The 27,114-nt window shown below is 51.1% G+C and overlaps 1 protein-coding gene across 2 annotated transcripts in view; it reads right to left on the bottom strand.

The window, feature by feature from the left end:
* Nucleotides 1-15,539: 15,539 nt before the first annotated feature.
* Nucleotides 15,540-27,114, bottom strand: part of LOC138570686 (SURP and G-patch domain-containing protein 2-like) — a 45,739-nt gene continuing 34,164 nt past the window's right edge. For both annotated transcript variants that reach the window (XM_069649139.1, XM_069649138.1), the window contains exons 10-11: nucleotides 21,754-21,868; nucleotides 15,540-16,779 (exon numbers count right to left, since the gene is read on the bottom strand). In XM_069649139.1, coding sequence (XP_069505240.1) covers nucleotides 21,754-21,868 — 115 coding nt within the window. In that variant the 3' untranslated portion in view covers nucleotides 15,540-16,779. The remainder of the gene's footprint in view (nucleotides 16,780-21,753; nucleotides 21,869-27,114) is intronic.

Below are 27,114 nucleotides of genomic sequence, written 5' to 3'. Positions count from 1 at the left end.
AAAAAAAATCCATCAAATGTTTACAATTTGACAAAAACACAAAATTAGCTCAGAGCAACGAGGACTCCCAACATGCAGTAAGCATTCAGTACATTCAGATGGTAGGGAGAGGACCATCACTGGATGGGGGCAGTATGACCCAGAGGACAGTGATTGTTTTTCTTCCATTACTGATGATTCCCAGCCTGACTGAACATTCATGAGCATTTGAATCCATGCTGGATAAAAACCATGTCTGGCATTTTTAAAATTGTTCTTGGTGTAACAGAGGCGTGCCCCCTGGTTTCTTAAAACCAGACTGATTCATGTCCAGTATTCCATCAGAAGGAGCCTACTTCTGTAAAATCTATTTTTACAGGAGGCATGAGAAGGAACAAGTTACTTACCTGTAACTGTTGTTCTCCAGCATGGGTCTGGCATGGAATCACATGCTCATGAAAATTCCCTGTCGTCAGGCTGGGAATCCTCGTTAAAGAAAAATCAGTATCAGTTTCGTTTCTGATCTGTCTTTCGTAGTAGTAACCAATCACTGATCTCTGCGTCATACTGACCGCAGCCAATGACTGCCATCTCCCTAAGCCCCGCCTCTGGCAGCCATCTTCAGATTTGGTAGCGCGTGAAGTGGCAGTATGACCAAGTGAAGAGCCGCAGAGGGGTAGGCGGGAGGGTTCGCATGTGAATCCATGCCAGACCCATGCTGGAGAACAAGTTACAGGTAAGTAACTTGTTCCTTCTCCAGCATGGGGTCTGGCATGGATTCACATGCTCATTAATAAGAGAATACATAGCAGTACACACATGCACAACCACGGGAGGTGGCAAAAGGCTCAACATTAAGCAATACAACAACTCAACATTAAGCATCTCTTACCTCCTCACCAGGCTCACCTTAAGCGAACAGGTTGCGCAGCACTGCTTGGCCGACCCTGGACTCCTCCCTGGAATCCCGATCGACGCAGTAGAATCTCGTGAAGGTGTGCGTCGACCTCCACGTAGCAGCCCTGCAGATGTCCAGCAGGGGCACACCAGATAGGAACGCCGTAGTAGCAGCGATCGCTCTGGTCAAATGGGCTCTCGGACGGCCTGGCAGCGGTCGGTTAGCCAACCTGTGGCAGCGCATGATGCAGCCTGAGAGCCATCTGGAAATAGAAGACTTCGAGAGAGCCTTCCCTTGATTCACAGGTTCAAAGTTCACAAACCGCTGTGATGTATTCCGAAAACTCTTCGTGTGGTCCACGTAGAACTTCAGCGCTCTAGCCACATCCACCGAGTGCAAAGTCCTCTCGGCCGGCGACGAAGGCGACGGGAAGAAAACAGGTAACACCAGGGGCTCGTTAAGATGGAAGTCCGACGGCACCTTGGGCATAAAGGAGGAGTGCGTCCTAAGCACCACCCTCGAGGCATGGAAAGTCAAGTATGGTGCTTTGCAGGATAGGGCCTGGATCTCTCCCACTCGTCGTGCAGAGGTAATGGCCACCAGGAATGCAGTCTTCCACGACAAAAGCTTCATCGGTGCGGAGTGCATCGGCTCGAATGGGGGCCCCCATGAGCCTGGTCAGCACCACGTTAAGTTCCCACGCCAGGGCCAGGGCCTTCACCGGCGGGAACGACCGGAACAGTCCTTACATAAACTCTTTTACCAGTCGATGGGACCACAGGGGCGTCCGTCCTGTGGTTCTGGTATATCTGGAGATCGCCGCCAGATAAATCTTAATGGAGGCATGGGCTAGCCCAGCCTTCGCCAGCGATAGCAGGTACAGCAGCACTTGAGGGGCCGTAATCCGTAGGGGGTTGATCTTCTGTGCTCAGCACCAGATAGAGAACGTCTTCCACTTGTGACCGTAGCATTTGAGAGTCGAGGACACCCTGGCCTTTGCAAGAACCTCTCTGCAGTCGGCCGGTATATCGTACCCTCCAAACTCTAGCGCTGCAGGAGCCAAGCCTCCAGGTTCAGCGACGCCGGGTCGTGGTGGAAGATGGTGCCTCCTTCTCTGGAGGGAAGATCCGCGTCCGCCGACAGCTTGATGGGTGGGGACGTTGACAAGCCCAGAAGGTCCGGGAACCAGATCTGCCTCGGCCACGCCGGTGAGACGAGGATCATCCTGCACCGGGACCTCTTGAGCTGGTTGAGGAGTCGAAGCAGCAACGGCAACGGGGGGGGGGGGGGGGAGGGAACACATACAGGTATAGGCCGTCCCAGGGGAACGAGAACGCATCACCCATGCTTCTCGGCTGGGGAAACCTGCTGGCGAACCTCATGCACTTAGAGTTCGTCGCTGTTGCGAACAGGTCGATTTGGGGTTTGCCCCATTGTCGGAAGAGTTGATCCACCTGATCCTGGCGCAGCTCCCACTCGTGACACGCGCGCAGCTCCCTGCTGAGCGAGTCGGCGATGGTGTTTCTTTCTCCTGCCAGGTGGAAGGGAACCAGGAACATCCCCTGGGCGACCGCCCAGTGCCACAGATCCTGTGCCTCCTTGGCTGGGGATCTGGTGCCTCCCTGCTTCCGTATGTAAAACATTGTTGTAGTGTTGTCCGTGAAGATCCGCACCACCTTGCCCTTGAGCGACGGGAGGAACGATTTGAGAGCCCAGAACACGGCTCAGAGTTCCAGGATGTTGATGTGCAGGAGCTTCTCCTCCGGGAGCCAGAGGCCTCTTGCGTGGAGATCTCCGGTGTGGGCGCCCCAACCCTCCAGGGAAGCGTCCGTCGTCACCGTCTCCTGGTACGCCAGCGTCTGAAAGTCCTTGCCCGCCGTGAGGTGCGCTCGAACGCCCCACCACTGAATCGCCCGCCGGAACACCTCGTTGAGGGGGACCCTGTCTTCGAAGGTGCCCGTCGCCTGCATCCAACGGGCGTCGAGAAATTAAAAGGGCGCATCCATAGTCTGCAGAGGCGCACCAGGTAGATGCAAGAGGACATCATCCCCAGGAGGGACTTGATGGACCTCACCCTGGCCACGTCCGTGGCTAGCAGGCGCTGCACTTTGCCCAGAATGGTCTTCGTCCGTTCTTCCGACGGTGCCGCCAGGCGCCTAACTATCGAGCATCACTCCCAGAAACAGGGCCACCTGCGATGGCACCAGGTGGGACTTTGGGTAATTTATTGCGAATCCCAGGTCTGTGAGTAGCTGGACGGTCCTCGCAGTGTGTTCGACGGCGAGTTCCCTCGTCCTTGAGCGGATGAGCCAGTCGTCCAGGTAGGGGTAGACGTGAATCCCCTGCAGGCGCAGCCGTGCCGCCACAGATGCTAGGCACTTGGTAAAGACCCTGGGGGGCGACTTCAATCCGAACGGCAGTGCTCTGAATTGGTAGTGGTGTCCCTGGACGACGAACCTGAGGAACTTTCGGTGACTTTTGAGGATGGGAACGTGGAAGTATGCATCCTCCAGGTCCAGCGACGATAGAAAGTCGCCTTCCTCCATCTGTCCCAGCACGTGCTGGAGGGTGACCATCCTGAACTTTTGTGACCTGATGTATTTGTTCAAACGACGAAGGTCCAGGATGGGGCGCCAGCCGCCCGTCTTCTTCCTGACGAGGAAGTACCTTGAGTACAACCCGGAGCCTCTTCGGGACGAGCTCGATGGCGCCTTTCCTGAGCATCGCCCGTACTTCCAACAGCAGTTGCGGGACGTGATTTTCCTTCCTGGCCACAGGTGGAACGTGGGGGCACTTCTTCAGGAATTCGATAGTGTCCTCTTGCCAGGGTATCCAGCACCCAACGGTCGATGGAGATGGACTTCCACACGCCGACGAACTTCGTCAGCCGGCCTCCCACCGGGGTGCTTCGGTGGGGGCCCGGGGCCATGGCCGTTCAGTCCTGCTTGGAGGTGGTGGCCTTGCCGCCCTGGCCACATTGCCGACAAGGCGCATCCTGCTTGCCGCGACCCCTGTAGGCCTCCTGAGATGAGGAGCGTGCCGCCTGGCGGTAGGACGACGAGCCACCACTGGATCCCTTGGAGGCCCCCTGTCTGCCTCCGGAGCTCCGAAAGGGCCATTGTTGCTGAAGGGCTCCTAGGGCGCAGGCCGTCTCCGTGACCGTCTTTATGGCTTGGAGGGATTCGTCCACCACCTTCACGAACAAGTTGCTGCCGTCGAACGCCATGTCCAACACCCTGGTCTGGATGTCCTGACGGAAGTCGGTCGCCCGGAGCCAACCCCGTCGTCGTAGGCAAACTGTTGCCCAGCTGGCGGAATCCGGTATCGGCAATATCAGTTGCCGCCGTTATGGCGTGGTCCGACGCCACCTCGCCTTCTTGAAGTATTTCCAGGACCTCGGACCTCTTGTCCGGTAGGAAGTCCAATATGGGGGGCCAGCTTAAACCAGAGCTCCCTGTCGTAACGGGCCACGATCGCCAGGGCGTTGGCCGCTTTGATCGTCGTCGCCGACGAAATGACCCGTCGCCCCATGGCGTCCAACTTCCTTCCCTCGCCGTCCGGAGGGGAATTAGACGTTGAGGCTCCTGACCCTGCCGCTTTCTTCTTCGCCGCCGCCGAGACGACCGAGTCTGGCATTGGCTGGGCCCTGAGGCACAGGGGAGCGGTCTCGGGGACCCGGTACTTCTCGTACCGGTCCCGTTTGGCTGGTGCCGTGGAGGGGTTCTTGAGTACCGACAGGCCCTCCTCCCAGATGTCATCGATTAGAGGCACCGCAATGACAGTCTTCCTCTTGGCCTCCCGGCGCTGATAGAGGAAACCTTCCTTTTTCTGCTCCTCCGGGCAGAGCTGGAACAATTCGGACACCCTGGTTATCATGGCATGGAATGAGCCAATCTCGTCGGGCGGAGAGGCCCGTGCGACGGGAGACCCGTTCCGTCGTCGCCCTCAGAACCCGTCGTCGAGCCCACCGCACCGTCATCTCCCGACTCGTGGGAGGATGAGGAGGGAACTGCAGACCTTACGGGGGCGAGCGGAGGAGAGGGTTGGGTCCTCAGTCGTTTGTTCTGAGGACTTCCCGACGGGCCAGGTTGCGGGTCCTCCGGCCTGGGCCGTGGTAATCTCGTCCTTATCTCAGAGCATAAGGACTGGATCGCAAACAAAATGGCCGCCGAGCTATCCTGAGCCCTAGGTTCCGGCTGCGCAGGAAGGGAAGGCTGCTCTTCCTCGCCATCGTCTTCCTCGGTTATCTCCCGAGGCTCTTCCTTGCAGGATCGAACCTTCTCGATTTGGACTTCGAGATTCCTCACAACCTCGGTCAGTTCCCCCTCCGAGGCTGACTCCGAGCTCGAGGAGGCTACCGCCCCCCCCACCCCCTTTTCCATCATGGGGGCCATGACGATGGGCTGAAAAGAGGATTCCCTCCTTGGCGGCAGGGAAACACTAGTCCCGGAGGCGGTCTCTGCTGGCTTGGCCAGAGTCGACGCGATCGCCTCGATAGAGGCCTTTGCCTGCTGGGTAGGGGCCTTCACCACCTTATGTGCGTCCTGGGCCTTCTCCTCAGGGGGAGGGGCGACGCCTCGCTCCCCCTCTCCCGAGATCGGACGGGGCTTCTCCCGAAGCTTACCCGGGGTCTCGGACTTCCTCTTCCCCGAACCGCTGGCTCGTGGTTGGCGGTGCCGGGGAAGGTGCGCCCTGCCTGGCGACCGAAGAGCCCGACCTTTCGGCGCTCCCAGAGCCAGCGGACTCGCGGCGCTTGGCCTGGTGTTGGGCCCCCGTCGCCGGGACGCCCGCACAGGACTTAGAAGCCCGCTCGGACCCTTTCTTCTTCTCACCCGTTGAGCCCTTCTCCAACCAGCTGGCGAGACGGGATCGACGGTCCCTCATGGTCCGCTCCGACAAGTTCTTGCAGAACTGGCAGTCCTTCTCTACATGACAGTAGAGGCATCGCGAATGTTCGTCCTCCTTAAACACATTCTGCAGCCCGCATCCAGGGCAGCTGCGAAACAGCTTGGGTCCGGGTGACGAACTCGCGTCCTGGGCTATCTCGAAGTAGGCCGCAAACCTTCTGGAATCCTCCAAGAGGTTGATTCGACAAAATCTTCACCCTTGAGGGGCGTAGGAAAATCCCGCAACGGGTACCCGTTAATGGAAGTAGAAACGGTGGAGCTTGAGGCTCGTTTAACCAAAAAAATGTGAAATTTCACCTGAAAAAGCGCGAAACACGCAGCAAAAGTTCGAGAGCTAAGCACGAGGATTCCCAACACTTGAACGCGCGGTAAAAATCTGAAGATGGCTGCCAGAGGCGGGGCTTAGGGAGATGGCAGTCATTGGCTGTGGTCAGTATGACGCAGAGATCAGTGATTGGTTAGTACTACGAAAGACAGATCAGAAACGAAACTGATTTTTCTTTACCGAGGATTCCCAGCCTGACGACGGGGAATATTCATGAGCATGTGAATCCATGCCAGACCCCATGCTGGAGAAATTGAATAAGGATAAGCCCATTTGCTTTATATATATATCAGTAGAATATTTGAAATAATCTACGAGGGTGCAGGAAGATCAAATAAGTCTCCAAGATTCTAGCCTGCAAATCTGGTAGATGGGCTATGGGCAGTACACCTCTTGCTATACAAATATCCTCTAGACTCTTGCAGATCAATCAAATCAATCTTTAAATGCATGGAAGAAGCATTGTCTTTTAATAATGGCTCAGGCAGACATCGATTAACCTCTTAAAAGCCAATGCAAATGGATCAAAGCTCAGACTCGTTCCATGACTGGCAAACTACTTGGCCAGCGTGCAACTCACACAAATTGTTCAAAAAACTGAAACTTTACAATCAAACCTATATACCTCCAAATGTTTCCATATCCAAAATTAACATAGTAAATTTATGAGTACACTTCAATTTATGGCTGACCAACAGGAATCTAACCGCCAACACCTTCAAAAAAGGCGTGTAGATTTTGCCATAATTCCATGGAACCACAAACATTAAACACTTAATTATCATATGTCCAACTCCTGCAAAAAGAAAGACATTCTTCTACAAACTTTAGAACACTTCAGATAAGTCAATACATTTCTTTAAACAAAGCACCACTAAATTATTTATTACATTTTGGAATTTCCTTCGGTCCCTTTAAATCATGCCACACCTACATTTATTTATACACCTCAAGGTAATCTGAAAACTTTCATGAACCATGACAGTTCATCTATTCTAATGTTTTTAGATTTTTAATCAAGGTGTTACAGGTTTTAGAATTATATATAAACAAACTTAGTTTTATAATGTTTTCAGGTTGAAGTTTTGAACCATGTTAATAAATAATTTAAAAAGACTATCCGCTATTAATATTCATATACCAATCCCTTCTTCATTAAAAGGCAATCCATCAGCATGGGTCTGGCATGGATTCACATGCTCATGAATATTCCCAGTCAGGCTAGGAATCCTCGGTAAAGAAAAAATCAGTTTTGTTTCTGAACTGTCTTTCTACTAATAATCAGTATCAGTTTCGTTTCTGATCTGTCTTTCGTAGTAGTAACCAATCACTGGTCTCTGGGTCATACTGCCCCCAGCCAATGACTACCCTCTACCTAAGCCCTTCCTCTGGCAGCCATCTTCAGATTTGGTAGCACATAAAGTGGCAGTAGGACCAAGAGAAGAGCCGCAGAGGGGTTGGAGGTAGGGTTCGCATGTGAATCCATGCCAGACCCATGCCGGAGAACAACAGTTACAGGTAAGTAACTTGTTCCTTCTCCAGCATGGGGTCCGACATGGATTCACTTGCTCATGAATACAAGAATACATAGCAGTACACACATGCACATCCACGGGAGGTGGCAAGGCTCAACATTAAGCATCTTTTAGCTCCTCACCAGGCTCACCTTCAAACGAACAGGTTGCGCAGCACTCCTTGGCCGACTATGACTCCTCCCTGGAATCCCGGTCGACGCAGTAGAATCTCGTGAAGGTGTGCGTCGACCTCCACATAGCAGCCCTGCAGATGTCCAGCAGGGGCACACCAGACAGGAACATCGTGGTAGCAGTGATCCCTGTAGTTGAATGGGCTCTCAGACGGCCGGGCAACGGTCAGTTTGCCAACCGGTGACAGTGCATGATGCAGCCGGAGAGCCATCTGGAAATGGAAGTTTGAGAGGGCCTTCCCTTGGTTCACAGGTCCAAAGTTCACAAACAGCTGTGAAGTCCTCCCGAAACTCTTTGTGCGGTCCACGTAGAACTTCAGCGCTCTAGCTATATCCAGCAAGTGCAAAGTCCTCTTAGCCGGCGACAGGAAGAAAACCGGTAACACCAAGGGCTCGTTGAGATGAAAGTCCGACAGCACCTTGGGCATTAAGGAGGGGTGCGTCCTCAGCACTACCCTTGTCTCGTGGAATGTCAGGTATGGAGGTTTACAGACGAGGGCCTTGATCTCTTTCACTCGTCATGCGGAGGTGATGGCCACAAGAAACGCTGTCTTCCACGATAAGAACTTCAGCGGTGCCGAAATGCAAGGGCTCGAATGGGGGACCCATGAGCCTGGTCAGCACCACGTTGAGCTCCCACGCCGGGGCCAGAGCCTTCACCAGCAGAAACTAGCGGTACAGTCCTTTCATGAACTCCTTCACCAGGCAATGAGACCACGGACGACTGCCCAGGAGTTCTGGTGTAGCGGGAGATAGCCGCCAGATGGATTTTGATGGCGGCATGAGCCAGCCCCACCTTAGCCAGCGACAGCAAATACCGCAGCACTTGAGGGGCCGTAATCCACAGAGGGTTGATATTCTGTGCATGACACTAGACAGAACCTCTTCCACATGTGTCCATAGCACTTGAGAGTAGAGGACGCCCTGGCCTTTGCAAGCAACTCCTGTCAGTCCCCCGGGATATCGTGCCCTCCAAACTCTAGTGCTGCAGGAGCCAGGCCTGCAGGTTCAGCGATCTGGGTCGTGATGTAGGATGGCACCTCCTTCCCTGGCGAGAAGATTTGCGTCTGTCAGCAGTTTGACATTGACGCCGACATGTCCGGGAAACAGACCTGCCTCGGCCACGCCTAGGATCATCCTGCACCAGGACAGTGAGTTGACTGATGATTCGCAAAGGCAACAGTGGGAACACATACAAGAACAGGCCGTCCCAGGGGAATGAGAATGAGTCGCCCATGCTCCCCAGCTGGGGAAACCTGCTGGCGAACCTCCGGCACTTGGAGTTTGTCGACGTCGCGAACAGATCGATCTGGGGTGTGCCCCACCGTCGGAAGAGGCGGTCCACTAGATCCTGTCGTAGTTCCCACTCGTGGCACGAGCGCAGCTCTCTGCTGAGCGAGTCGGCGATGGTGTTTATCCCTGCCAGATGAAACGGCACCAGAAACATCCCTTGGGCAACGGCCCAATGCCACAGATCCTGCGCCTCCTTGGACAGAGCTGGGGATCTGGTACCGCCCTGCTTCCTGAAGTAGAACATGGTGGTGGTGTTGTCGGTGAAGATCCTCACCACCTTGCCCTTGAGGGACGGAAGAAAGGACCTAAGGGCCCAAAACACTGCACGGAGCTCCAGGACGTTGATATGGAGGGACTTCTCCGTCGGGAGCCAAAGGCCTCTCGCGTGCAGATGTTCGGTGTGTGCTCCCCACCCTTCCAGGGAGGCATCCGTGGTCACTGTCTCCTGGTGGCCAGGGGGGTCTGGAAGTCCATGCCCGCCGTCAGATGCACGCGGGTGCCCCACCACCGGATCGCTCGTAGAGTGTGATCCTCTCCTCGAAGCTGCCCGTCTGGATCCAGCGCGCGTCCAGGAACTCCTGCAACGGGCGCATCTGGAGCCTGCACAGGCGGATGCGATAAATGCAAGAAGACATTCCGAGGAGGGACTTGATGGACCTCACCCTGGTCATGTCTGCAACCAGCATCCACTGCACCTTGCCCTCGTCCTTTCCTTCGACAGAGTGGCCAGAAGCCACACTGTCGAGCTTCGCTCCCAGAAACAGTGCCTCTTGCGCGGGCACCAGGTGGGACTTGGCGTAGTTTATGGAGAATCCCCAGGTCCGTGAGCAGTTGGAGGGTCCTTGCCGTGTGCTCCACGGCGAGCTCCCTCTTCTTGGCTCGGATGAGCCAGTCGTCCAGGTAGGGGTAGACGTGGATCCCCTCTCGGCGCAGCTGCGCCGCCACCGGTGCGAGGCACTTGGTGAACACCCTGGGTGCCGACCTCAATCCGAAGGGAAGGGCTCTGAACTGGTAGTGACGCCCTTGGACCACGAACCTCAGAAACTTTCGGTGTCCCTTTAGGATGGGAATATGGAAGTAGGCATCCTCCAAATCCAACAACGACAGGAAATCGCCCTCCTCCAGTTGACCCAGGACGTGTTGGAGGGTGACCATCCGGAACTTCTGTGCCTTGATGAATTTGTTCAGTCGTCGTAGGTCCAGGATGGGACGCCATCCTCCCGTCTTCTTCACGAGGAAGTATCTTGAGTAAACTCCGGAGCCCCGAAGCCTCTTTGGGACGAGCTCGATGGCGCCCTTCTTGAGCATCGCCTTTACCTCCAAGAGAAGTTGAGGGACGTGATGTTCTTTCCTGGCACTTCTTTAGAAACTCGAGCGAGTGACCCTGAGCTAGGGCGTCCCACACGCTGACGAAGCTCGCCAGCCGGCCTCCCACCGGGGTGCTTCGGTGGGGGCCTGACCCCACAGCCGGTTCAGTCCTGCTTCGACGAGGCTTTGCCGCCTTGTCCTCCTTGGCGACGACGGCGGGGTCTGCCTGACTTGCCCTGTCCCCTGTAAGCTTCCTGTGACGACGAACGGGCCGCTTGACGGTAGGTGGAAAATCTGCCGCTGGAACCTTTGGAGGCACCCTGTTAACCTCTGCCGCTCCGAAAGGGCGGCCGCCGTTGCTGGAGAACACCAAGAGCCCGGGCCGTCTCCGTGTCCGCCTTGATGGCTTGAAGGGAATCGTCCACTGTTTTCCCAAACAGGTTGTTTCCGTCAAACAGCATGTCCAAGACTCTGGTCTGCACGTCCTGACGGAAGTGAGTAGCCTTGAGCCATCCACGCCGCCTAAGGCACACTCCGTTGCCCAACTGGCGAAATCGTGTCAGCGATGCCCGTTGCAATCGTAATGGCGTGGTCCGACTCCACCTCTCCTTCCTGCAATATCTCTAGGGCTTCCGAACTCTTGTCTGGTAGAAAGTCCAGCAGGGGGGCCAGTTTGTACCACAACTCCCTGTCGTAGCGGGCTACGATAGCCAAGGCGTTGGCCGCCTTAATCGTCGTCGCTGCCGACAAGATGACTCTGCGTCCCATCGTGTCTAATTTCTTTCCCTCGCCGTCCGGCGGGGAGGTTGACGTAGAGGCCGCGCCCCCCCTCTCCCTTCCTGGCTGCCGCGGAGACAACCGAGTCCGGGGTCGGCTGTGCCCGAAGGCACAAGAGGGCCGTGTCCGGGACTTCTTCTCGTACCGATCCCCCTCTAGCCGGCGTCGTGGATGGGTTCTTGAGGAGGGCAGGGCCCTCATCCCAAATATCGTCTAGTAGAGGTACTGCGAGGACTGTCTTCCTCTTGGTCTCGCGCCGTTGATAAAGGAAACCTTCCTTCTCTTCCGGGCAGAGCTGGAAAAGCTCGGATGCCCTGGCGATCATGGAGTGAAACGATCTAATCTCGTCGGGCGGGGAAGCCCGGGTGGGAGGTGACGACGGGAGATTTTCGTCGTCTGTACCCGTCGCGGCCGTGTCAGTCCCCGTATCATGGACGGGGAGGAGGGCTGAACAGGGCGCGATGGCTGAAAAGGAGGTGGAGGATGAATCCTTCTCTTAGGGGGAGGGCTCCCAGAAGGGCCTGGCTCCGGGTCCCCTGTCGGGAGCGGTTCCTCCGTTGGTGGTAACGGCAGTCTCGTCCTTATCTCCGAGCATAAGGACTGTATAGCCAACAAAATGGCCGCCGAGTTGTCTTGCGGCACTGGTTGAGGGAGATCCGACGGGCGATCAGGAGCCCCGTCAGCATCCTCGACGTAGTCTTCCACGTCGGGGTCCCTCCCGACAGGATGGCTGCCTTCCACGCCAGAGCCGTGGCCTAAGATTTCGACCAGCTCCTCCTCAGAGGTTGAGGCCGAGTCCACGACGACCTCCTGCCCCCCCTTTCTTCTCCAGAGGCTTCACGGGGGTCCTGTCGATGGGCATGAAAGAGGACTCCCTCTGCGGTGGCAGGGAGATTCTGGGCCCCAGGGTCGCCACCACTGGTGTAGCCTCCACAGGCTGAGCCAGGGCCGCTGCGACTGTCTCGCTAGAGGCCTTGGCCGGATGGATCAAGGCTTTCACCACCTTAGGTGCGCTCACCGCCTTCTCCTTGGGGGGGGGGGTCACCACCTCGCTCCCCTTCCGATGGGGCCTTAGGGCACAACCGGGGTCTCTTCGCCGGGTGCTCAGCCTTCCTCTTACCCGAGGCCAGAGCGTTGGCTCGTGGTTGATGGTGCCGGGGAGGATGCGTCCTGCCTGGCGCCCGTAGGGCCCGACCGTTCGGCGCTCCCGGTGCCAGCGGACTCGCGGTGCTTGGCCTTCTGTTGGACCCCCGTCGCCGGGGCGCCCTCAAAGGTCTTAGAAGACCGCTCGAACTTCTTCTCGCCTGACAGGCTCTTTCCTTCCAGCCAGTTTGCGAGACGTTGATGGCGGTCCTTCATGGTCCGCTCCAACATATTGCCGCAAAACGCACTGTCCTTCTCCACGTGCGTCTTGTCCTCATGTAGGCAGTAAAGGCAAAGGGAGGGTTCGTCCTCCTTAAAGACATTCTGAAGCTGGCATCCAGGGCAGACCCTGAACAGCTTTCTGGGCGTCGAGCTTCCCTTCTCCTGGGCCATGTCCGAGATGGGCCTGAGAAACTTCTGGAGTCCTCCAAAAGCGTGGCTCGACGAAATCTTCACCCTTGAGGGGCGTAGACGAATCCAACACGGGTCCCCGTTGATCGGATGAAGAAACGGTGGAGCTTGAGGCTCTTTTGACCGAAAAAAAGAAATTTTTCTGAGAAAAAATGTGAATAGCACTAACGCTCGAGAGCAATAGCACGAGGATCCCAACACTTGAACGTGCGGTAAAAATCTGAAGATGGCTGCCAGTGGTCAGTATGACGCAGAGATCAGTAATTGGTTACTACTACGAAAGACAGATCAGAAACGAAACTGATACTGATTTTTTCTTTACCGAGGATTCCCGGCCTGACGGGGAATATTCATGAGCATGTGAATCCATGCCAGACCCCATGCTGGAGAAGCAGGGTTGTTGGAAAAGCAACTGGCTGGATCGGTGCTCGACTGCTGATCTCTGGGATAGGCAGCGGTGAATCGGTGACCACGCAAGTTTTGGTAGCCCCGACCCAGCCTGCCAAGCAGTTATTGGTAGGGGTCTCCCCTTACTGGTTTCCGCGTTAGCTTGTTTAGAAAAGTTCAGCTCTGCTGTTGCTGTCTCCTGAGGTAATGGGGACGGCGCCAAGCATACCCTGTCACCCTCCTGCACCTTCACAGCCACCTCTCAATGCGAGGAGAGTCTGGGGGGCAAATGGGGGTTTGTTGTGCCGTCGGCTCGCCGCTGATTCCTGGGAGGAGTCGTGGAGACGTCGCGGCCCTGCTCAGCTTTCCCACGGGCCCAGCCCCAGCAAGCTCCCACACCGTCAGCCTTCTGGCCGGCAGTGAGTCCGGGGTGGGTGATTTTAGCTAAGGGCCCAGTTTTCTGCAAAGTGGGCAGTTGTGTTGCCCAGGGCGCAGCGCCGTTTAGGCCCAGCAGGCATGGTGTCAATTTCGGTCTGGTAGTGGAGTTGGTGCCGTGTATTGCGCGACTAGGTTTGAGCTGAGACAGTGGGCGTATGCCTGATTCCCCTATGTCTTTCAGCGCCCGCTGTAGTTGGAATGGATTGAAGGCACAGCCTGCTAGGCAGAGGGGCGCACCTCAGGTCTTGTGATGAGTTTGGGGGTCTAGAGCTCCTCAGGCATCTTTCTCCCCCTCATCTTCCGAAGCAAGGTTGTTGCTAGTTGACCTGATGGAGTTGATGTCTCCATTTCCTGTCTTTCCGGTCCTTGCAACTCCCTCAGCAAATGGCTCTGCAGCGCTGGTGGGGTATATGTAGGTCCACCCACACAGGTAGTAAGGTGAAACTGTAGAAAGACTCCACAGTAGCAGAATCAGCAGGCTGAGAGTTGACTGCGACTCCCTCAGCGACTGGCTCCATTTTCTTTTACCGAGGATTCCTGGCCCGATGGGAAATATTCATGACCGTGTGAATACATGCCAGACCCCATGCTGGAGAATGCATCTTTTCAGTTGCCCATGGTGGTCCCTTTTTTTAAAGTATAAACAAACTTCAATATACCAAGTTTTAGGAACAGCTGACCATGCAGTGTTGTATTAATTTCATGCATCCGTCTGGTATATTTGACAATGTGTGGCCTGATTTTAATATGGCACACACACACCATTAGAATTTTCTGTAGGACAATTAAACACCTGATTCAGTATACCATCACATTGGTCTGTAGAAAAACAGCGACGCCGCTTTTGCCCAACAAAATTTTTTAAATAATTTGCAACAGAAGTGGCGACATGACAAATGCAAACTGGGATTTGCGTGAATACCAACAAAAAAAGTTAGTGATATTTAGAGGAGCATTTAACACGAAGGCCAGGAAAAACAAAATGCATGTGCCAAATACTTTTCATATATCCCGAACGGCAGAAGGTGTTGGAAAGCCTAGACTTCCTTATTGCAACCGTCTCCTGGTCATTAACTTAAAGCCCATTTCCGTGTTTCCGTAACTGGCAGTATTTTATGCACTAGCCATCAGCCTTAAAGGTTCGTCTCAGTGCCACCTTTGCCCAATAATCCACTGTCAGATCTTTCATATTGGACAAGGTTAGATCCAACAGAAAAACTCACAGGCCTCTTGTGCCCATCCAACACTGCAGCAAATGTTTACTGTTCAAAGGCTAGTGAGCACCTAACCAGTGATTAATTTTACTCGACCCAGTTTTTTGCACTCTCAATGGACATACACTTTTAGAACTTGTTCGCTACACATGCACAGGGTCTAAGACACTGGAGTTTGTGCTTATGTAACGGAAGTGAAAAATGACTTGCCGGATTCAAGCCTTCATGGGTAAACCTACTTTGGCACAGCCAATTGGAAAAATGGTACAAAGTGTACACAGGGATACGTCAATGTATCTGGTCAACAGTACACTAGGGTCATGTTTGTGAGAATTGACTGCTTTGCCTTATCGGCAGGTTTATGTAGACATCCCTGCTCCTCAACAGCAATTAGATCAGGCATGTGCATTGTGTTGCTGCTTCAGTTATTGAGTTGGTAATGTCATTTATGATAATTAAATGTATGAAAGTGCAAATTAGGAGCAGCTACTAGCAAGCTCAGGCTGCATATTTCCGAAACAGGTACACAAATGCACGTAAACACCAAGCTGCTGCATGTTACCTTTCTTTCCCTCCGGTTGCCCAAACCACATTCCATAGATTAATGGCAATTCCAAATGCAGGCTTACAAGGAAGATAATTTGCGAAACAACAACTTGAACAAGTTTTGGAAAAGCCACCATTTAATTTCCTAAAAAAACGCATTTGTTATGCACGACCTGCAGTTACATTTAAGGTAGAAGAAACAAAACAGTGAAACTTGGAAAACTTTTATTGGTCAGTAAACAGTAAAAATAACAGCCATGCTTCAACACCAGGCTTTTCTGGCACGCTGAACTTAAAACCAGAAACCCAGTGTATGAAATGAGACATTACAGTATTTATAGTTCCATGCACTAGTTACAAGAAAAACAATTAACTACCATTGACCCACTCAAAAATGAGCCTGACGCCTACTTGATTTAGCAGCAGGCAACAATGTACAATTTGCCCTTGCTTGTGACGGGGAAGTCTAGCACTATGCATTTTCCTCTTACACAAAATTTTGAAAACCTAGATTTTCTTGGCAGAGTCGTGACACTTACCAAGGTAAGTTTTATTTGCAACTCAGCAGACGATCAGGACCAACTGCTCGTTTTACTGCACGGTTACCGTAGAACCTTCAGTAAATGCCTTCTGCCTGAAAGTCCACGAGATTCTTTCCACTCGTAGTCAAAATGACATAATAAAAAGGGTACATCAATAAGTAAGCTGCGCTTTTAGGGTGCAACAGAATATAAACTTCACCCTAGGCTAGTGGAAATGAAGTTCAGTGCTTGGAGAAATAAGTAAACCACTGCACAGATTAAAATTAAAATCAGTGCCTCAGATCATGCTTTTGTCAATGATTGGTCATCCAGTCTTCCTACCAAAACAGAATCGAATGCCACATCAGTGGGTGCACAGAAGAACACCGGCTCACAGCATTTTCTTGAAGCTTTGCTTCTAAAGTGGGTATATTCATACTAGACTGCCAATGGTATGCTTGAAGCTTTGTATTGGTGGTTGACACTCCACTGGACAGCCAATGAAAACAGATCCATTTCAAATCCAGATAAATGTTATGTTTCAATATCCAGCAAGTGGCAAAGTCCAAGGCACCAAAAAGGTGTGCCTTTTAGGGGTGCCAAGGGATTTAGAAACTCGGCACCGATAAAATAACTGGCACTCTGGTATTCAAACTGAAAGCTCTATAAATTGCAAAACAAACTGAAAGTGTCCACCAACATTTATTAAGAGAATTACAAATACAACTTTGCACAAATGAAACACTTCTCTTAAATGAGTGCATGGGAAACGAGCTTCACCCATGGCTAAAAGTACATGTTTACTTAAAATAAAAGTATAAAAATTTAACTGCTTGACCTGGAGACCGACGTTAAAAACAGAATTAATACAACGCGAAGATAAACGTTTTACTGATGCTCGTAGTCCTCAAGGTAGGAACCTGCAAACTAAGATAAAAGAAGCTGGTCACTTTGTATCAAGGCATCACATTTGCATTAAAACTTCATGGATTTACATGTACTTAACTTTAAAATAACACCAATACCTGCAGAAGCAGGTGTGAACCAGTGAACTAACTTCCTTTTGCAGCCCAAAAGAGGGTCAACATATTGGCAAACAAATCTGGGCAATATTGTTACCCTCTAATATTTTGCAGATTTCCTGCCTACGTAGTGGGTACAAGAAAACCCATGCTAAATGTAACCAATGCAGTAACTGCAGTTATTCTTCCTTTGCAGGAACTGACGTGGATATGCATAAGCCTATCCACGTCAGCATAACAGACTCCACTGAAAGCACTGCAGTGTGGAAATCCTACAACTCGCTCATGGCCCCCTAATGTTGCTTTTGTCCACCACCTTTAGAAATAGGAACAAAAGCAAATGGTACATTAAAATGTAGTCAAATTCAATGAATTTGAAGAAATGTCAATTCCATAGGCAAAAATAACCTAGGCTTAAATCGAAGGTTAAAAATAAGTTGGTTTCAGTTAATCTTCGTAAAGTCACGAACACTGCCGCTTGACCAGAATGTAGCTGGTGAACTATTTTCACAGCAAATTGTATACAATTCTTTCAAGCAGCACACATTTTCTCTTGCAGCTCCCTAGACCATATGTGCGAGCCCATAACAATTGGGGCCCCTAAACACCATTCACACCACTATGGTGGAAAGGGTAGTGAGCAAATCTCCAGTAGCAGCAGGCCTATTGCAAGAGAAATAGTTAGGTCAAGGAAACCTTAGATATTGGCACAGTACTTAGCTGGCTTCTAGCCCACCAGTAAATTATAAACTCCCATTTGTTATTACAATACTCCAGTGAGGTGATTTAGTATTGGGACAGATATACCACAAGCAAATCAAATTAGAGTACGAGGCAACCAAAGCAGCATTTCAGTTGCGGTTCAGCTCTTAAGAGCAGATGTGTCTGGGGGTAGAGGTTGGAGACTGCCAGCAAATAACCTGGCTTTTTAAACTGACAGCCAACTGCAGTACCTTCACACTACAGTTCTACAATCAACTAAAGCACCTTAAAGCAAAATGCTTGTGGGAAAGAGGTGGACTGCCCAAATGTTTAGCTAGTCCTGTGTAACCTGTAGGCAACCAGATACCTGAAATGTCAGGTATAAAATTATGACCGACATCCCTGTTGTCAAAGTTTGTATTTAGATTGGTCATCTTAACCATCGAGGAGACGGCACTGATTGCCTACCTGTGCGCATCAAAATGTGTAGAAAGGTGAATATATTTCAGGATTGGTTAAGTGACTGTCACTTTAGACAGAAGCTTAGGAGTTCTGGCACTGCCATATTATTTGGAAAAGTTGAGTCTCAACACTGAAGCCTCAAAAAGCACACGTTTAGGCATAGGATCAGCCCAAAAAGCTAGGTATTTGATGTCGGGTCTCAAACATCCTGGCATCATTTAAGGAGTACATTTGTAAAACACTGCTAGGCAACGAAGCCATTGGTATTGTTGCACACTTTGATTGCTGAAAGTGTTATTTAATGTATCCATATTTGCCAACGTCAGGCATTTAATTCTCAGAAGTAAAGTGCAATGCAAAGATTGCATTTGCCATGATGCATACACAAGCCCACCCTATGCTGCAGTCACAATGTAGCTAGTTACAAACATTGTTTGTGGACAAGCAGTTCAGTGCAAAAGTAGAATACCTTCACACTAGTGTGAACACTCAAGAAAAGCACTTCAAGTTAAAGGAGCTGCAGCCACACTTTGCATAGAATATGGCTATTTAAAAATGTGCCATGGGAATATTTTAATCCTTTTTGTCGTCACTTAACACTGCCCTCTCCCCTCAGAAGCCCAATTGTCAATTCATCTGATGGTACCCTTGTTAATTTCATAGGCAATTCCGCCTAAAATCTAACCGCCGCTAACCGGAACAGGCTGGATTAAAGACTAACCAGGGTTTCTACAATGTCCTACAATATGGGGGCAACGAGAAAACAGCCAGGCATTAAGTGGCATTTATGCTGCCAATGTAGTGCAAGTGTCGTGTGTCCATCTGACGTAGCGGTAATCTATACCATCCCTAGATCTTAACATGAGCTGCAACACCCATCACAGGTTACAAAAGTACATTTTAGCTGAAGCAAGGTATGGTGCCTTACCATGTCTCTTGAAATACCAAATGGAAAATGGTTCTTAAAAGCAAAGTGTCAAGAGCGGCAGTTACTTACCTCCAACGTACTAGTTACCCAAACAAATTCAGAGCACTAACCTACTCCCCCACAAAATTCAAAGTCGGCACCAGTTAACAGCTTCCCTCAGTGGAGTATACTAGTTGCAGTATTGAGGGAAACCAGTTAGGTCATTGATGGGTGGTAGACCTTTTAGAACATGTGAATTATGGCAGGAATACATTCTACTGGAGCAACCACATGCTAGCATAGTCTCTGGTTTATCTAGTTACCGTTTCAAACGAGAACCAAAATATTAAAATGAGCACCAATGACTTCAACAGTTAATAAGGTTGCTTACCTAGAAATCCATCAGTACACCTCTTGGGCAAGCTAAACTAACGGTGAACATATAATTACATTGATTGAAGGAAAACCACCTGATCTACAGCCATGAGCTTTGATACAGGCAATTAACACTTTCTGCTGTTCCCAGAACCATGCACTGCCAACCACTAACAAGGGTACTCCAAGCCAAAGACATACCATGCAATTTTAAATACCAGTCCCAGATTATCTTTGCTAGCTGGTTCTCAGATAAGCACACCACAAATGTAAAATGGTTGTGGCATAAAATGAAAAGCATTTTGCTGGACCCAATGACCTGAAACAGTCCGAAATTACCGTCTTTTAAGCACTTGTGAAATGGTTGCAGAATTGGCATTCACGAATCCCCACAAGATTTTTACAGGGGATTCCCAACCTGACAGAATATCCATGAGCATGTGAATCCATTTCAGACCCCATGCTGGAGAATGATAAAACAGGGCATACAGCTCCGGCTGCCACGGCAAGCCATGGGCAGTCTAAATTGCATTCATTTCCAATGAGAACGTGTGGTTAGAAAAAACATAAGTCGAGCTGCTCATTTGCACTCGAATAGAGCTCATTTGTACTCTAATAGATGGTTGGTGCTACGAAACGAGCAGCAGAATAGTTAGCCACCCTAAATTGGCCAATACCATATTTCATGTAAACACCCTTCCCGATACAACTTTCTGGCAAACTGCCACCAGAAACCTGCACTCGGAAAATTCAATAAAGGCTTTCTACCGCTTGCCCTCAAATACTTGAAAGATTAATATCGACACACGATAAACCCTGAAACACTTGGCCAATATCTCCTTACTTCTCATAGGAGGAAAGCTTTGTGCAAGTACGAGGCAGAGGGTAAACTCTGGAAGTCTTTATAAGACTGCCTAGGAAAGGTTCCTCTCTCCCAGACTGCAACATGCTCTGAATAGTTCTTCCAGATAAGAGCCTGTGTGTTTATGGATTTTAAGGAGAAAACTGTCAGTCAAAGTTCATGTGACTAAGCAGGTGGGATAAACGAGATCAAAGAAAAACAGGACAACTGCCACCAACAGGTCCATGGAATACAGCAAAATCCATGACTAGCTAGATGTTTTTTTCCACACGCTAGAGTAAGGCCGTAAAACGGATTAGAGGAGGATTCGCGCAAGGACTGCCAAAAAAACAGATCCATTATAGCCCAGAAGGGCAGAATCCAGAACCCAAGGGACCGGTTCTTGAGATAAGCTGCATTGGTTTTGAGTGACAGTCACGTTTACCCCACTATCATGTTTCTGCAATCAAATGCAGCTGCTGTACAAGTTTAGGTTCTGAGCAACAAAATGAGCCCGCTAGCGTCCAGGCATCTTTTCCTCTAGTTCTTCCAAGACTGCACGCAAACGTTGCAAAAAAAAAAAAAAAAAAATATATATATATATATATATATATAAAAAAAGGTTCGGCTGACAACGGTCCTTACAATGAAACTTACAAACATTTCAAGATGTAGGGGTGGGGCGTGAACATTTGCAGTCCAGACCAAAACCTTCCAGGAAAACCAGTGTTCTGCAACCATGGGAATACCACTTTTTTTTTAGTGGGAATGAAAAGTTTGAGTATAAGGTAGGGCAGTCAAAACCAGAGAAAGTAATTTCAGTAAGCCTCCCATCAAGTAAGACCAGGAGCCACACGGCATGCTTAAGCACAAGACACAGTCTGCTTAAGCAGGCAGACTAACCAGATTCTGAATACTGAACATGTTGGTGCCTTGAAGAGTAAATGCAGTTTGTATTCTAGTGCTACGTTAACCAACATGGGCTGACGGTAAAGCTTAAGAATGAACTCCAATTTCATAACATACTTGCCAGCTCAGACTGCTGAAGCTGTCAATAGTTTCACTGGTCAGAATGTAGAGCACCAATGCCATCAGCCAAAGATGGCTATCATGTGTTTGGACAATATGTAGCTAATGTGATCAAAAGCTGAATCTGTTTTCAATCACATGCTATCCTCTGAAGGCAGTGTTCAGCTTAAGTTAGCCTGCATCTGCAAGAAACTAGCCTAAACACTTCAACGAGGCCTTAAAATATGCACTCCATTTTTGAGTGATAAGACTTGCAGTGGAAGCAATAAGGTGCGGTATACCTGAAAAACTGAGTGGGGAGGGACTATGCCTGGCAAGCTTGTAAATTGATTTTAACAGCAGGGCTTGTAGACCAGTTTGATATAGGAAAATCCAATGGCATGGTGGGCATCAGTCATAAGAAACACTGACCGATTTGAAAATCAGGTTCCACCCAACAAGTCGCGAATTGCTTCGTTTCAGCAAAGTAAACCGGTGAAGCATTTATTAGATCATAAATAGCACTGGCAACCAGCCCACTGCTCTAAGAATAAGGTGAATACGTTAACTGCCTTTGAACATACCTAATTACTTTGTTTCTGCTTGTACATCTGCATCATTCTTTGCCGGAAAGAATCAAAGGTGTCTGACTTCTTTGCTGTTGCATCACCCAAGCCCTCCCCTCCTGAAGTTGTACCACTGGAGAAAAAAAAAGACAAATTAGCAGGCATTTTAAATGCATACATTGGACACAGTGAAGAGTTTATACCTTACCCTCTAATCAACACCCAACATTACAAAAAAAGGGAACCAAGTGACAAGTTTTTTAGCATAAAGTGCCTTCAGTTTCCATGATTCAAACCAATGCAAACAACTTACCTTAACGTACTCGCTACAAGTGCACCAACACAATGTGGTAAACCCAAACTAAGAATGTTTAAGTACATACAAAAATTTAGGGTAGAATTGGTACTTTATCCCATTAAAAATATAGATTGACAGTGAACAGAATGCCATACCTCAGAATTTAGCTGCAGTGAAATAAAGGGCAAAATCTTAATGCATGTGGAATGGAAAAGAAGTCTCCTGCTGTGTGTGTGGGGGGGGGGGGTGGGGGCTTACAATCCAAATAAGGAAGTTACTTACCTGTAACTGCTCTCCGGCATGGGACTGGCATGGATTCACATGAATATTCCCCGTCAGGCTGGGAATCCCAAGTAAAGAAAAAATCCATTTCAGTTTCACTTCTGAACTCTCTTCCTCCGAACACCACTGGTCTCTGGGTTATACTGCCCCCAGCCAATGACTGCCCTCTACCCAGGCCCCTCTCGCAGCCATCTTCAGATTTGGTAGCATGTAAAGTGGTACTAGGACTAAGAAGAGCCGCAGAGGGGTAGGCAGGAGGGTTTGCATGTGAATCTATGCCAGACCCATGCTAGAGAACAGTTAGATGTAACTTGTTGCTTCGCCAGCATGGGGTCTGGCATTCACAGGCTCATGAATAAAAAGTACACATGCACAACCACGGGGAGGTGGCAAGGCTCAACATTAAGCATCTTTTACCTCCTCACCAGGCTCGCATTCAAGCGAACAGGTTGCACAGCACTGCTTGGCCGACTCGGGACTCCTCCCTGGAATCCCAGTCACAGTAGAACTTCGTGAAGTGTGCGTCGACATCCACATCAGCCCTGCACATGTCCAGCAGGGACACACCAGACAGGATTGCCGTAGTTGCAGCGATCGCTCTGGTCGAATGGGCTCTCGGATGGCCAGGCAACGGACGGTTTGCCAACCGGTGACAATGGGGGATGCAGCAGGAGAGCCACCCGGAAATGGAAGTCTTGGAGAGGGCCTTCCCATGGTTCACAGGGCCTAAGTTCACAAACGTCTTTGTGCGATCCACACAGAATTTCAGCGCTCTAGCCATATCCAGCAAGTGCAAAGTCCTCTCAGCCGGCGACAGGAATACAGGCAACACCACCCTAGTCTCGTGGAATGTCAAGTAAGGTGGTTTACGAGAGGGCCTGGATCTCTCCCCTTATCGTGCAGAGGTGATGGCCATAAGAAACTGTTTTCCATGACAAAAATGTCAGTGCGGCCGAATGCATAGGCTCAAACAGTAGACCCATGAGCCTAGTAAACACATTGAGCTCCCACGCTGGGGACAGAGCCTTCACCGGCGGGAACGAGCGAAATAGTCCTTTGACGAACTCCTTGACCAAACGATGCGACCATAAGTATTATCATCCAGGAGATCTGGTGTAGCAGGACAGTCGCCAGATGGACCTTGATGGAAGCATGGGCCAGTCCTGCCTTGGCCAGCAACAAATGAAGCACCTGCAGAGCAGTGACTCGTAGAGGGTCGATCCGAGTACGGCACCAAACGGCAAACCTCTTCCACTTGTGCCCATAGCATTTGAGAGTACATGAAGCTCTGGCCTTGGCGAGCACCTACTTACAATCCGCTGGAAGATCGTAGCCCCCAAACAGATGCTGCAGGAGCCAGGCATTCAGGTTCAGCGATCCTGGGTCGTGGTGCAGAATCTCACCTTCACTATGTCAGCCAGAAGCTTGACTGGAGGGGACGCTGACATGTCCAGAAGGTCCAGGTACCATATCCGTCTCAGCCACGCCTATGCGACAAGGATCATCCTGCACTGGGACCGTCTGAGTTGATTACTAGTTGAAGCAGCAATGGTGGGAACGCATAATGAAACAGGCCGTCCTAGGGTATAGAGAATGCATCCCCATGCTCCCCAGCTGGGGAAACTTGCTGGCAAGCCTCCTGCACTTGTGTGTTAGTCACCATCTCAAACAGATCTGGGGATTGCCCCATCTGCGGAACAGGTGATACACTTGGTCCTGCCGAAGTGCCCACTCGTGGCAAGAGTGCAGCTCCTGGCTTAGTCGGCGATTGTGTTCTTCACTCCTGCTAGAAAAACACTGCCCGCAGCACTAACACGTTGATGTGCAACAACTTCACCCCCAGCAGCCACAGGCCTCTTGCATGAAGACTTCTGGAATGCACTCCCCATCCTGTCAGGGAGGCGCCTGTGTGACAGTCTCCTGATGAGGTGGGATCTGGAAATCCGCTCCTGCGGAAAGATGCGCACACTCCCACCACCTTATCGCTCGACGGAAACTCTCGTAGAGTGTGATCTTGGGTTTATAGTGATTGCATCGAATGCCAAAGCATTGAATGCCTTGGCATCTAAAAAATGCAATGAAAAAGCAGCATTGAATGCCCTTCTCTAGTTTTTTTAATGCTCCCAACCCCTGTTTTTTGATTCCTTAAAACCCATTATAATTAAAATAAAATGTAGCTTTGAAAAAAATGTATTTGATGCTTTTAATGGATTTTTGGCGATGCTTTTGGCATTCAATGCAATGACTGGATATCGTGATCTTGTCCTCGAAGCTCCCCTCCACTTGTGTACAGAGGGCGTAGAGAAACTCCTGCAGCGGACGCATCCGCAGCCTGCACATCCAAATGAGGTAAATGCAGGACATCATGCAGAGTAGGGACTTGATGGATCTTACCTTTGTGACCTTCATGGCCAACAGCCCTGGTACCTTGCCCAAGATGACCGCGATCCTTTCTTCAGACAGATGCCAGGCACGACACTTGAGTCAGGCTCCCAGAAACAACGCGTCCTGCGATGGAGTCGAGCAGGCCTTTGCAAAGTTTAGAGAAACGTCTTAGTCATGTGGTCGATGGTATGTCCCTTAGAGTTCACCCGGATGAGCCAGACTGTAGACTTGCTGTGCCGCCACCAGAGCCAGGCACTTGAACACTTGTGGCGCCGACTTCAACCCGAAGGGAAGGGCCTTTAACTGGTAATTTTGTTCTTGAGCCATAAAGCTTAGGTACGCGGTGTCCCTCGTGTATGGGATGTGAATAGGCATCTTCCAAGTCCAGCGACCAAAGATAATCCCTCTTCCAGCTGTCCTAGCACATGCTAAAGGGCCACCATCTATTTTATGTACTTTTTCAGACAGCAGAGGTCCAGAATGGGCCTCCAACCACCGGTGGTCTTTCTGACGAGGAACTAATGAGTACACCGGAGCTTCTTCGGGACGAGCACGATTGCCCCCTTTAACATGGCCCGTACCTCCAGCGGGATGATGTGGTTTTCCTGACGGGCCCCTGGTGGCATCTTGGACACTTTATTTGGAACTCCAGGGTGTGACCATGGGCGGGAGCGTCCAGCACGGCACCCAACAGTCAGTGGAGATGGTCTTCCACACGCTGATGAAGCTCGCCAGCCGGTTGCCCACCAGGATGCACGGGTGGGGGCCTGACTCCACAGCCGGTTCAATGTCGAAGCACCACCTTGGGGGCCTTGGCAACAACAACGTCCACCTCCAGACTTGGCGTGGCCCCTGCATGTCTCCAGGGCCGATGAGCGGAATGGCTGACGGTAGGAAGAGACACCTCCCCCAAATCCTTTAGGGGAACTTTAGAATTTCCCTCCAGAAGTCCGAAAGGACGGCCGCTGTTGCTGAAGCGTACCCAGGGCATGAACAGTGTCCACTTTGTTGGACTGGAGAGACTCGTCCAGTCTTTCCAAACAAATTGTCGAAGGGCATGTCCAACACCTTTGCCTAAACATCCTAGCGGAAATTTGTGGCCCTCAGCCAGCCTCACCAAAGGTAAACACTGTTGCCCATCTGGCGGAATCCTGCATCGGCAAGGTCAGAGGCCACTGAAATGGCGTGGCCAGAAGCCACCTTGCCTTCCTGTAGAATCTCCAATGCCTCTGCTCGCTTGTCAGGAACAAGTCCAGGAGGGGGGCCATCTTGAACCAAAGTTCCCTGTCATAACGCAACACAATGGTGAGGCAGTTAGCGGCCTTGATGGTAGTTGCCGCCGAGATAACTCTCGCCCCATAGCATTCCAACTTCCCATCACCGTCCAGGGGTTGGGGGAGGCTGCCGACGAGTATGACCCCAAAGACTTCTTGGCCACCGCCGAAAGCAGTCTGGAGACGGCTGGGAATGTTAACACTTGGGGGCAGAATCCGGCACTCTTCTTGTAGTGATCCCTCTTCGCCGGTGCCGAAGAATGGTTCTTCATGAGGGACAAGCTCTCATCCCAAATGTCATCCAACAACATCGAAAGTATGGTCTTACTCTTCACCTCCCTGCGCTGGTAAAGGAAACACTTCTCTGGGACGAGCTGGAACAGCTCTGAGGCCCTGGAGATCATGGCAGGTGCTGAAGATCTGGCAAGTGGAGACAGGAGATCCAGGCCGCTGTTTGTGCCAGTTGTTGCTCTGTCCAGTTCCGTGTCATCCCTCGGTGGGGGAGGCAAGGGGTGAAAGGGCAGTGAACTCTTCTTGGGTGGTGGTTCCTCCGATGGCCTCGGCACTGCAGGTGGGGCCGCTGGCGCAAGAGGCACCCTTGTTCCGATTTCCGAGCACAAGGTATGCAGCGCCACAAGAATGTCCACTGAGATATCCCTGGTGGAGGTAACGGGTACCGGCTGTTTGCGGCTTAGGCTGATTTGCTCCGTCGTCACCGCCCTCGTCCCCCGGTCTCCTCGTCGCCGCCACCTTTGTTGTTGCCCTTGTCGGGATCATCCCGCCATAGGGCCTGCTCCACGCATCTCCTGGAGGACAGGGAGGCTGGTGAGCTCTGAGGAAATGCCCATGCCCCTGAGGACTACCGTCGACCCCCCTCTCGGCGACCAGGGGAGCCTTTCGGTGACATGATGGGCATCACCTTCTCCGGAGTCTCCGATGGGCTGGAAAGAGGACTCGCTCCTGGCAGGCAGGGATACCCTCACCTTAGGGCCTGTGCCCTGCAAATCCGCCCCAGCAGCCTTCACGAGGGATGCCCGCCTCTACTTCGATGCAAGTGTGGGTCTTTGTCTAATGTACCTGGGCCTTCATGGTCTTGATCAAGGCCTTCCAGGTGGAGGGTCGTGACCCCAGTGCCCGTTG

The sequence above is a fragment of the Ambystoma mexicanum genome, chromosome 1p (assembly GCF_040938575.1).
Source record: "Ambystoma mexicanum isolate Mex_15411 chromosome 1p, UKY_AmexF1_1, whole genome shotgun sequence".
In the NCBI taxonomy this organism is placed as follows: domain Eukaryota; kingdom Metazoa; phylum Chordata; class Amphibia; order Caudata; family Ambystomatidae; genus Ambystoma; species Ambystoma mexicanum.
This window is presented reverse-complemented; position numbering and strand designations above follow the sequence as displayed.